Genomic DNA, 12,847 nt, shown 5'->3' with positions numbered 1-12,847 from the left:
TGTTTATTTCTGATTTGCTTTTCAGAGTTTGCAAAACTAAGAGAGACAGTGTGCCTGAATTCTCATTGCCTTGTCTATATTGGGTTTTATTGAGAGCATTATTTATTAATTTGAGGAAATAGTTTGTTTCTTAACTTTATCCCAGAATTTATTCCATGGAGACAAAATATATTACAGAAATATGCGTGGAATGGTTTTAATAGATATTTTTCATGCCAGATGAGGAACTGATTTGAACCAATTTTTCTCACATATGACTGTGAAATACAATCTGTTCATGGAGATGCCATTAGATTTCTCATCTGACTGTGAGTGTCCTAACTGCTTGGAGAATATACAGAATGGAGCCAGTTGGAACCCCTGTTCTGTGAACAGTGATGAATCTTTACATTCAAGACAAAGAAATAAATCTATGCCTTCATCCAGCATGCAGTGCTTTCCTTCCCAGGGTTGTTCCGCCAGGCCAGTGGAAGGCACCAAAGAAGACTCAGTGTTCCTTCCTTCGGAAGAAGAAAGCTATGTAGTGACTTCTGAAAACCATGATCTTGGCATAAATCTTGAGGGCCTTACAAAGAAAATCAGGCCATTGAGAGAGCTGACTGTCCAGGAGTTGCTGAGAGAGTTTGGGGACAGCAGGAAGTTCCCACCAAACTCTGTGTCTCTGGGTCACTTTAGAGACCAGGTGGTAATGAAGTTCAGAAGAGCTCTGTATTATTCCGGAATTTGGGTGGCACATGTCCAAGGCTACAGATTTGAAAAACACTTATCAGCTAATTATTTCAAGAGAAACCCTGATTGTTTACATCGGCTGGTTCCCTGGCTGAAACGAGAACTAACAGCTGTTTATGGAGATTATGGCTACACAGTGAAGAGTATTCTATCCACCATTCTCCATCACATGACAAAATATGATCTAGACAGTGATTCCTTCATTAACCTCCTAGAACCTTATCTCCAACAACACACCCACCACTTTCTGCACGAATTTATCAGTTTTGTTCATTCGCCTTACAACATGGAGACTTATGACCAACGAGCCATCTATCAATTTCCTACTGTTTCACCTTGGGTAGGAAAAAAGTCTGTTGCATCAGCTCCTGTTTTGCCTTTGCCTAAGGATCAGGCTGTACTGGCACCTCAACATGATATAAAACAGTCTAAAAACACCCAGGGCCAACGGAATAATGACCAGAGGCCTCTGTCAGGCATGAAAGTGTTTCCCAGTGGTAACTCTTGCTTGAAGAAATCTGAAGTCCCACTACTCCATCATAAAGCAGGAAGCAAAATCCATGCTTGGCTCAAAGACAAATCAGAACCAGGTGATCTCAAAGTCACACCTTCTACCAATAGCATGCTCCTGAACTGGGATATACTAAGGGAAAAGGGCCCAGGCTCATTGAATTGCAAAAAAAATGTTAAAGAGAGGAAGACAGAAAGGATAAAGTTGTTTCCGGGTCATGCCCAGGATATGGGAAAGAGTGAAACAACTGCACGCACCTTCAGTTCCTCAGCAATTTTGAATCAGGAGCAGCCATGGAAGAACAGCCTAAAAGAAAAAAAGTCTTTGAACGTTGGCCAACAGATCAATTTCCAGAAAAAAGAAGCAGAAAAAAACAAATGTTCAGACTCTTCACCAAGGACCTTTCAAAGAAGATTACCCAGAGAAAGATCCTTGATAAATTGCAAATCTAGAAAGAGGGACCCCTCCTGGAGCTGCATTTCAGAAACTGCCGTTTCTTCTAAGAGAGAGGGGAGGAAGCTGAACTCTTTCAGAAAAAAGAGGATGAAGTACAGACAACCCTTCCGATTTGCAGAAGTTGGTTCACACTGCAGCAGGGGAATCCAAAGACAACCAAAGTCCAGTACTCAAAGATCTAAATCCTGGTGTGTTGGACTTACAAATAGATCTATAAGCAGAGAGTCAAGTAATCCCTCTCTGAGAGGAAGCCACAGAAGTGAACGCTTCACCCAGAATATATGCTGTGAGCTCTCAAAAGAAAAGAAGGCACATGCCTATGAATCAAACTATGGGAGGCCGTCTTCAGCCACCATCCAATACATGAAGTTTCGTTCAAATGCTGGGAAGAGACCAAAGTATCCTTTGAAAAGTGAAGATTCTTACCAAGCTGGAAGCCACTGTAACAGTCCCACTTGTCTACAGAATCAGAAACTCACATCCCCAAGTAAGCAAGAAATAAATCACAAAAAAACATTTCCTAGCGCTAAAATCAGAACAGTTAGGCACAGGAGAAACAAGTATCATTGTCTAGACACACAAACCACAGAGGAAGTCAGTGATGAAATAGGGGATCTGAATGATCTGAGGCAAAAGAGTAATCTTTCTGAGTGTGTACCTTCCCGCAGGAGGCAAATGCAAAAGGAAAAGGAGAATCCAAGCCTTCAGAAACATCACCAGGCCAAAACTGAGCAGAAAGGAGACAAAGAATCAGAAACACATAGGTGCAAATCATTTTGAAAGGCCAATCACGCTACTCAACTAGCCACCAAGAATCTTGGAAAGTTATGAATATAATCCGAAAAAGATAACTGAAAAGATTCATCCCATCACTTCATAAGTGCAATCAAAAGCCTGACAATTAAATCCAAGGCTCCTTTTGGAGACAAATGCATATGATTAAACTGGTCATATATTTAAATATCATTTTGTCTGCTTTTTTCTTATGAATTGAATTATTAAAATATTTGACTTATTTTTTAGTTGTCAGATTTAACTATGAAGATTGGCTGCAAAGAGTTGTAAACATTATAGAAACAACAAGAGTATATGTTACCAAACACAAGTTATGCATATTAAATATTATAAAAACACATAAATATATGTATATATACACATGCCATGCCATGCTCAGCAACTTCAGTCATGTCCGACTCTTTGCAACCCCATGGACTGTAGCGTACCAGGCTCCTCTCTCCCTGAGATTTCCTAGGCAAAAATACTGGCTGCTGCTGCTGCTGCTAAGTCACTTCAGTCGTGTCCGACTCTGTGCGACCCCAAAGACGGCAGCCCACCAGGCTCCCTCATCCCTGGGATTCTCCAGGCAAGAACACCGGAGTGGGTTGCCATTTCCTTCTCCAATGCATGAAAGTGAAAAGTGAAAGTGAAGTCACTCAGTGGTGTCTGACTTCTAGTGACCCCATGGACTGCAGCCTACCAGGCTCCTCTGTCCATGGGATTTTCCAGGCAAGAGTACTAGAGTGGGTTGCATTTCCTTTTCCAGGGGATCTTGCCGACCCAGGGATCAAATCCATGTCTCCTGCATTGGCAGGAAGGTTCTTTAGCACTGAGCTATCAGGGAAGCATGTGTGTTTGCGTGTGTGTATTCCAGACCTTATGAAATTTTAGTTCCTGGAAAATGAGGCAGCATGAACACCGTCTTTAGATATGAAAATGAAAGTGTTAGTTGCTCCCTTGTGCCCAACTTTTGGTGACCGCATGGCTATAGCCCTTCAGGCTGCTCTGTCCATGGGATTTCCCAGGAAAGAATACTGGAATGGGTTGCCATTCCCTTCTCCAAGGGATCTTCCTGACCCAGAGATCAAACCTGGGTCTCCCACATTGCGGGCAGATTCTTTATAGACTGAGCCACCAGAGAGGAGGAGGAGTTATTGCCTTCAAGGATTTCAAAATCTAGTTGTAAAAATACATTCACATAAGTATGAAACAATGAATATATATGGGATATTTGGCACTACCTTCCTATCTCCCTATCCTGAAAACCACACCTTCATATGTCCTGACATCTGGATACCTTCTTTAAACGGTGCCAGGATTTAGGTAACTGATTCCCTACCCACCAAAATCTGGCCGAATGGTGGCAGCTATACTTAAACCAAGCTGTGTTTTCCCTTTGGTCATGCAATTGATGAATCCAATGGTAGTCAAGTCATGGTACTTCCCTGAGATTTTCTGCACTGGTTCTGATAAATAGAATCATTCTCCCTCACTAGCAGCAAATGGTAAAAGGTTTAAAGCTTGGATACCATTAAGAGCTGTATTTCTCAATTTGTGGAAAAAGTCAGTTGAGGCAAGAGAGGAGAAAGCTAACCAAGACAAGCACGATAAGTCATGAGGAGAGAGTCTTGGAGTCAGGACCTGGATCTTCTAGAATTTGAGCTGCCCTTTTGCTTTTCACACAATTTGGTGTTGTTTGTTTTTTTTTTTTTTCATGAAGAAGGCCATTTATTTATTTGTTTATTTTTTAACATCTCAGTAGTAGTTTATGGGTGACGCTTTTGTGATTTTTCTAAATTTTGTAACATGGCCATGACTTAAAAAATTTAGCAAAACAGTTTTATTTTTTAACCCTTCTTTAGGTTTTTTAAGTCAATACATTTCCTCTCTGCCCTTTTATTAAATTGGGGTTGCCAATTACTGTAATCAAACAATTCACTGGGAAGTATATGTTGGAAATCTGTGAGAGGGTAGTCAGGAAGCAGAAATTCTCTTGGGGAGGTTTCTGAAGGCTTATTGGAGAAATGATATGAATCTGGTCTTGAAAAGTGAGTAGGACTTTTCCATGTGAAATGTGTTGGCAAGAACTGTCAAGAGAAACAAGCAACTTGAAAAAAAGGAAGAAGAAAAATAAAAATTTCCAGCATTCTCCCTCTGGTGTGACTGGAAAAGTCAGAGAGAAATACTGAGAGGTAGGCTGATACCAAGTTGTGAATAATGAAACCTGATTTTTCTGGGTCCTCAGTTGAGAAGACACATCATGAGCACCTAATCGTAGGGCAGGACTCAAAATTTAAATTACTTTTATTAAATACCTTCCTCTTTCTTTTTTGGTTGTGTAGCATGTGGGATCTTAGTTCTCTGACCAGGGATTGAACCCGTGCCTTCTGCAGTGGAAGCTCAGAGTCTTATCCACTGGATCACCAGGGAAGTCCCACCATTTCGTTTTAATATCTCCCAAGACATGTTATTTTAAAAACCTTAGAAAACCTGTGTAAACACACATTTATAAAAATATAAATGTGCTTCAGTACATTTAGTTGTAAACACTGAATGTTTATATATTGCTTTTTTAATCTACACTTGCATCAAGTTATTTGAGCAGTCCACTATCAACCATGAGCTACACCTTTCATAGTAAAGGTTCATGGGAATACAGGCAAACTCCTAAGTTTAAGGATCAGGAAATCAATTACAGTGGTTCAAGGTCACCACAATTTAGTAGCCCAGGCAGACCTCGTTTTATTGTGCTTTACTTTGTACTTTGCAGACCCTGTGTTTTTTTAAATGTGAAGGTTTGTCACTACCCTGCACCAAGCAAGTCTACTGACATAAATTTTCAACAGCATTTGTTCACAGTGTGTCTCTCTGTCACATATTGGTAATTATCTCAATATTCCAAATTTTTTCATTATTATTATATTTGCTATGGTGATCTGTGGCCTGTGATCTTTGTCATTCCTATTGCAACTGTTGGAGGAGGCCATGAAATGGGATCTATAAGACAGTGAACTTAATTGATAAAAGTTGTGTGTGTTCTAACTGTTCCACTGACCAGCCCTTCCCTGTCTCTCTCCCTTTTCTCAGGACTTCCTATTTCCTGAGGCATACAGTATTAAAATCAAGCCAATTAATAACCTTAAAATGGCCCCTAAATGTCCAAGGAAAGAAAAAGTTCCCATCTTTAACTTTAAACCAAAAGCTAGAAACAATTAAGCTTAGTACTGAGGTAGGCCAAAAGCTACAATTCTTGTGTGAAACAGTTAACTAAGTTGTGAATGCAAAGGTAAAGCTCTTAAAGGAAATTAAAAGTGCTACTCGTGAACACAACAATGATAAAACAGCGAAAGAGACTTATTGCTGATTTGGAGAAAGTTTGAGTGGTCTAGATAGGAGATCAAACCAGCCATAACATTCTCTTAAGCCAATGCCTAATGTTGACCAAAGTCCTAACTTTCATAGATTCTATGAAGGCAGAGAGAGGTGAGGAAGCTGCAGAAGAAAAATTTGAAAGTAGCACAGGCTGGTTCATGAGTTTTAAGGAAAGAAGCCATCTCCAAAACATAAAAGTATAAGATGAAGCAGCAAATGCAAACATAGAAGTTACAGCAAGTTATCAAAAAAAAAAAGTAGTTAATTAATGAAGGTGACTACACTAAACAACATATTTGCAATGTAGACAAAAGAGCTTTGTATTGGAAGAATATGTCATCTAGGGCTTTGATACCTAAAAAGGAAAAGTCAATGCCTAGATTTAAGGCTGACTCTCTTGTTAGGGACTAATGTAGCTGATGACTTTGTTGAGTTGAAACCAATGCTCATTTACTGTTCTGAAAATCCTAGGGCAGTTAAGACTTATGCTAAGTCTATTCTGCCTGTGCTGTATAAATGGAACAACAAAGCCTGGATGACAGACCATCTATTTACAACATGGTCTCAGTTCAGTTCAGTTGCTCAGTCATGTCTGACTCTTTGTGACCCCATGAACCGCAGCACATCAGGCCTCCCTGTCCATCACCAACTCCCAGAGTTTACCCAAACTCATGTCCATTGAGTGAGTCGGTGATGCCATCCAACGATCTCATCCTCTGTCATCCTCTTCTTCTCCTGCTCTCAATCTTTCCCAGCATCAGGGTCTTTTCACATGAGTCAGCTCGTCACATGAGGTGGCCAAAGTATTGGAGTTTCAGCTTCAACATCAGTCCTTCCAATGAACACCCAGGACTGATCTCCTTTAGGATGGACTAGTTGGATCTCCTTGCAGTCCAAGGGACTCTCAAGAGTCTTCTCCAACACCACAGTTCAAAAGCATCAATTCTTCAACATTCAGCTTTCTTTATGGTCCAACTCTCACATCCATACATGACTACTGGAAAAATCATAGCCTTGACTAGATGGACCTTTGTTGACAAAGTAATGTCTCTGCTTTTTAATATGCTGTCTAGGTTGGTCATAACTTTCCTTCCAAGGAGTAAGCATCTTTTAATGTACTGAATATTATAAGTCTATTGTTGAGATCCACTACTCAGAAAAAAAGATTCCTTTCAAAATATTACTGCCCACTGACAATGCAGCTGCTCACCCAAGAGCTCTGATGGAGACATACGAGATCAATGTTGTTTTCATGCCTGTTAATATGACATCCGTTCTGCAGCTCATGGATCAAAGAATAATTTTGACTTTTGAATCTTATCATTTAATAAATATTGATACATTTCATAAGGCTAAAGCTGCCATAGATAGTGATTCCTCTGATGGATTGGGGCAAAGTAAATTGAAAACCTGGAAAAGACCCATCATTCTAGAAGCCATTATAAATATTTATTTTTAACAAAATACAAATAATGTGTGTTTTCACTTATATGTGATATCTAACAAACAAAACAAATAAGCAAATATAACAACATAAAGACCCACAGAGAACAAACTAGTGGTTACCAGAGGTGAGAGGGGGAGGAGGAAGGGTGAAGTAGGTGAAGGGAATTCAGAAGAATAAATTAGCAGTTCTAAAATAAATGGGGCTTCCCAGGTGGTGCAGTGGTAAAGAATCTGCCTGCTAATGCAGGAGATGCAGAAGACACAGGTTTGATCCCTGGGTCAGGAAGATTTCCTGGAGGAGGAAATGGCAACCCACTCCAGTATTCTTGCCATGGACAGAGGAGCCTGACGGGCTCCAGTCCGTGGGGTTGTAAAAGCTGGACATGACTGAGCACACACACATGCACAAAAAATAAATCAAAGGGATGTCATTTACAGCACAGAGAATACAGTCAATATTTAATAATAACTTTGTATCATGTGTAATCTATAAAAATGTTGTATACTTAATACAATATTTTAAGTCAACTATACTTCAGTTTAGAAAACAGAACATTTGTGAGTCAAAGGAAGAGACCAAAATATCAATATTAACAGGAGTTTGGAAGAAGCTGATTCCAGCCTTCAAGGATGACTTTGAGGTGTTCGAGACTTCAGTGGAGACAGTAACTGCAGATGTAGTGGAAACAGCCAGAGAATTAGGTTTAGATGTGGAGCCTGAAGATGTGACTGAATTGCTGCAATCTCATGATAAAACTTTAATAAAAAGGCTACTCCTTAAGTATGAGATTAAAAAGTAGTTTCTTGAGATGGGATCTACTCCTGGTGAAGGTGCTCTGAAGACTGTTAAAATAGCAACAAAGGACTTAAAATGTTACTTAAACTTAGTTGATAAACTGTGTCTCTGAGTATGCCTGTAGCTAACATTAAAAAATAAAGCTTTAAAAAAAAATAAAAAAATAAAGCAAAACTGTTATTGTGATCAGAAGTGTACTTGTGAACCAACAATATTAGACTGCATTCAAATATGTAGAAAATTTCTCTGTGTAGGGAAAATCAAAATAGATATCTAAGTATCTTCAAATATATGAATGGATGTTCTTTAGGAAAATATATTTCCCTAGGTTGTCTAGGAAAGGAATTTGACATTGAGAAATTTATAGAAGAGGCAGTGATTTTTGCTTAATCAAAGAAAACCTCTTATTAAGAGGTATCATATGGTTCCAATCAGAATGGACATATGGTAGATTAAGGGACCAATGAGGGAAGGAGCCCTGATCTTTGGAAGTGTCCATGCTTGGCTGGATGCCTATAATGTAGCAAATCTGACTGAATGTTTTATAAATTCTCATTTAACACAAAGATAAACAAGACACAGAAATTTGCTAATAAACCAAAAATATCCTACCTTTAAAACAGTGCAACAACTTTCCTTGGATAAGAATAAGAAAAAAAACGATGAATAATAATACAGTAATAATAAAAAAATATTGGAAGTTAATTATTTGTGACACGTACGCATATACATAAAAACTCTATGAAGTATTATTTGGATCCACATTTTAAAGATGAGGGAAATTGAGGCTTAATGATGTACTTACTGAAGGGTGCAAAGACAGTAAATATTGCAGTCTGAATTTAAACCCAGACAGCCCTAACTCCAGAGTGACTGATCTTAAACCTGAACTGACACTGCTTAATTTTTTTGCATAATATTTTGTTTTGTACATAACTTTTTTCAGTCACCTACTATCTTTCATACCCTGTTGTGAACACATTCATAAACACTATGTAATTTTACCTTAATAAGAAGTGACTAAATTTAATTATTCCTGTGTTTTCAATGAGGAAAACAAGTTACAGTGAGATTATTACAAACAAGGAACAGAAAAGAGCCGAACTGTAGGTCTAATTGCCCACACTTAGGGTTTATATAGCTTGTCATGGTTGACTGGGCTTTTCAAATCTAACTCAAATGCACCTATGACCCTCAATCACCTGAGTCTTTTCTGCTACTGAGAGCCCTTTTTCATTCAAAATCCAGAATTCTCATACAACCATGCAGGGTGAGGCATTAAGGGGTCATCTCCACTTATTTATAGGGACAAAAGCCAATTTCTCCTTTCCAAGCTCACCCTGAATTGTCCTATTGATGCTAATGTGGTTCATCTCAGCCAGCTGGGAGGAGGCAGGTGAATGATTTTCAATACATATGCTTCAGTTCACACAGTATCTTCTATGGCAGGAGGGTCAGCAGAAACTCTGAATCTCAGGGCCAGTTTTTATCTCTGTCCTTGACTCAAGTGTTCTTTGGGCTGACACTACTTGAGGTATATTTCATCCCTAATTGAGAGGCAGGGCAAGGGAGAAATGAGGTTTCTGAAGACATTTCAGGGTCATTGTCAGATGTGAATAATTTTTTAAAAATGGGTTGTTAATGCTTATAGTTTTCTATCATGAATATTTTAGCTAATGTATATTTGTTAATATCCCACAGTCACTGCTTAAGAAAAGCCTGTCTGTGCTCACTGGAACTATTAGTATATCCTCCCAACTGGTTTCCCTGCCTCTGAATTCTCTCTTCAGATTATCATCCACGCTGCTACAGTTATTCTAATATATGAATTTATCTGAGTAATTTCCCTGCCTAAAATTCTCCATTAGCTTCCCATTGCACAGAAGATAAAGCCCAAATTCTCTTGTCTTGCATATAAGGACCCTTTGGCCCCAATCCAGTCCTATATCCTTTTGTCCTGAAAGAAAACCTATATATATATATATATATTTTTACACATATATCAGAGAAGGCAATGGCACCCCACTCCAGTACTCTTGCCTGGAAAATCCCATGGACGGAGAGCCTGGTGGGCTGTAGTCCATGGGGTCCTTAAGAGTCGGACACGACTGAGCGACTTCACTTTCACTTTTCACACACATATATGGGCTTCCCAGGTGGAGCTAGTAGTAAAGAATCCGCCTGTTAATGTAGAAGACATAAGAGACATGGGTTCGATCATTGGGTCAGAAGATCCCCTGGAGGAGGAAATGGCAACCCATTCCTGGAGAATCCTGGACAGAGGAGCCTGGCAGGCTACAGTCCATGGGGTCACAGAGTTGGACACGACTGAAACATCTTAGCACAACACAGCACAGAATACACACATATATACCATGCACAAGGATACATATACAAACATCTTTGTATCTGCATACATCAAATATCTTACCCATAGTACAGATTATAACTCCCCTGCATTAGACAAACATATTCCATTCACAACACTTATTTCAAAGTCTTCTATATATATTAGGTGTTCAATAAGCACATTTCCTTTAATTGTTCTAGTACTACTGAACTGTATGATCTTGGATTAATTAACATCTCTGCAAATAAGTTTTCACCTCAGTTAAATTCAATGGCTTTTGAACCATTACAGAATCTAATATTCTGTAAAACAATGTCACTGGCTTACATCTAAACCTTCTCATAGTGCTTCATGGCAGTGTTTTTGACTGAACTCATCTTACACACTCACCTAGTCTTTTAAAAATCATTGGGGTATATGGTGGATTTTAAATTGTGTGCTAGCCTATAAGACAACTTGGATTTGGCAACATTCTGCTATAGGATTTATTTAGATTTCTTTCAATTTCTAATATTCTATAATTCTTTGATTTGAGGATTTAATTCTGTTAAATGTTGTTGTTCAGTCACTCAGTTGTGTCTGACTCTTTGCGATCCCATGGATACAGCAAACCAAGCTTCCCTGTCCTTCACCATCTCCTGGAGCTTACTCAAACTCATGTCCATTGAGTCGGTGATGCCAACTAACCATCTTGTCCTCTGTTGTCCCCTTCCCCTGCCTTCAATCTTTCCCAGCATCAGGGTCTTTTCTGATGAGTCGGTTCTTCGCATCAGGTGGCCAAAGTATTGGAGCTTCAGGTTCAGCATTAGTCCTTCCAATGAATATTCAGAGTTGATTTCCTTTAGGATTGACTGATTTGATCTCTTTGCAGTCCAAGGGACTCTCAAGAGTCTTCTCCAACATCACTGTTCAGAATTAAGTTAAATAGTGACTTCAAAGTGACTACTGAATTATTAGAAGTATTGTACAGCTACATACTGAAAGCAAATGTTATCACATTATTTAGTGACCCAAAGAAAATTTTATGACATTGTTTGGAATTACTATCATGTGAACTTTTATCTCATTGATATACCATGTGTATTTAATATATGTCATAAAGTATCTGAACACAGGTAGCTTCAAAAGTTTCAGTAATGCTCAATTGTAAAGCTGCTTAGGGAGTTAGGTATATTTTTTGTTAGGCTTCATAACAAACAAATATGTTATAAATATTATTTTATATGCCAAATACTGTACAACAACATTTTGAAATATTAAGATTCTGTATATACACATATTTATCAAGGTTCTCAGAAGACTAAGGTGCTATATGAAGTGAAGTGAAAGTCGCTCAGTCATGTCTGACTCTTTGCAACCCCATGGACTGTAGCCTGCCAGGCTCCTCTGTCCATGGAACTCTCCAGGCCAGAATACTAGAGGAGGTTGCCATTTCCTTCTCCAGGGGATCTTCCCGACAGGGATAGAACCCAGGTCTCCCACACTAGAGGTGGATTCTTTACTGTCTGATACACCAGAGAAGCCCAAGGTTTTATATGAAGTGAAAGTGAAAGTTGCTCAGTCTATTAGACTCTTTGTGACCCCATGGACTTTACAGTCCATGGAATTCTCCAGGCCAGAATACTGGAGTGGGTAGCCTTTCCCTTCTCCAGGGGATCTTCCCAACCCAGGGATCAAACCCAGGTCTCCCACATTGCAGGCCGATTCTTTACCAGCTGAGCCACAAGGGAAGCCCAAGAATACTGGAGCGGGTAACCTACCGTGTCTCGAGGGAATCTTCCTCACCCAGGAATTGAACCAGGGTCTCCTGAATTACAGGTGGATTCTTTACCAACTGAGCTTGTAGAGAAGCTTCATCATAAACATAGTTCCTGGAAGCTAAAACAAGCAAGGAACAGATGCAGCAGCCTATTGCTGATACAAGGCAATGATCAATCAGTTCCCTCTTTAACCCTTTAATGCTTTTCAGTCCCTACTATCTGCTGCAGCGAGTTCTTTGCTTTCTTTCTTTCTTTCTTTTCCCCTCCAAATGAGCCAAAGACCCATGACACAATGATACCATAGAAAGTTGGTTCCTCAGTCAGGCCAGGCCATTGTCCATCTTGCTGACTACTTAGCTTGGAATATTCTTTGCTCCACTGTTGCTTAGACAACTCCTCTTTCTAGACTCTATCCAAGGGACAATTTCTCTTTGAAACCTTATCTTACACTTTTACAACTGTCAAGTTGTTAGAAGTGAACAATTACTTTCTTTGTGCCCTTATACAAACTTCCATCATAACACCAAAAATACTTATTTTGACTTCTTATCTCACATGTCTGAGTCTACCTTCCCTTTCTCTTGTCTTAAGAATGAGAGCTTCTTTAAGACAAGGCCCAGGTGGGCACATACCAAGTGCTTATTGAATGT

At 39.3% G+C, this 12,847-nt stretch overlaps 1 protein-coding gene across 1 annotated transcript; it reads left to right on the top strand.

Annotated features, from left to right (window-relative positions):
* The first annotated feature begins 253 nt into the window (after nt 1-253).
* Nucleotides 254-2,476, top strand: LOC138988836 (E3 ubiquitin-protein ligase Topors-like). Its single transcript, XM_070374917.1, has one exon. It carries the CDS (start codon nt 254-256, stop codon nt 2,474-2,476), a length of 2,223 nt encoding a protein of 740 aa, XP_070231018.1.
* Nucleotides 2,477-12,847: the final 10,371 nt, after the last annotated feature.

Source organism: Bos mutus, chromosome 8 (assembly GCF_027580195.1).
Source record: "Bos mutus isolate GX-2022 chromosome 8, NWIPB_WYAK_1.1, whole genome shotgun sequence".
Classification (NCBI taxonomy): domain Eukaryota; kingdom Metazoa; phylum Chordata; class Mammalia; order Artiodactyla; family Bovidae; genus Bos; species Bos mutus.
This window is presented reverse-complemented; position numbering and strand designations above follow the sequence as displayed.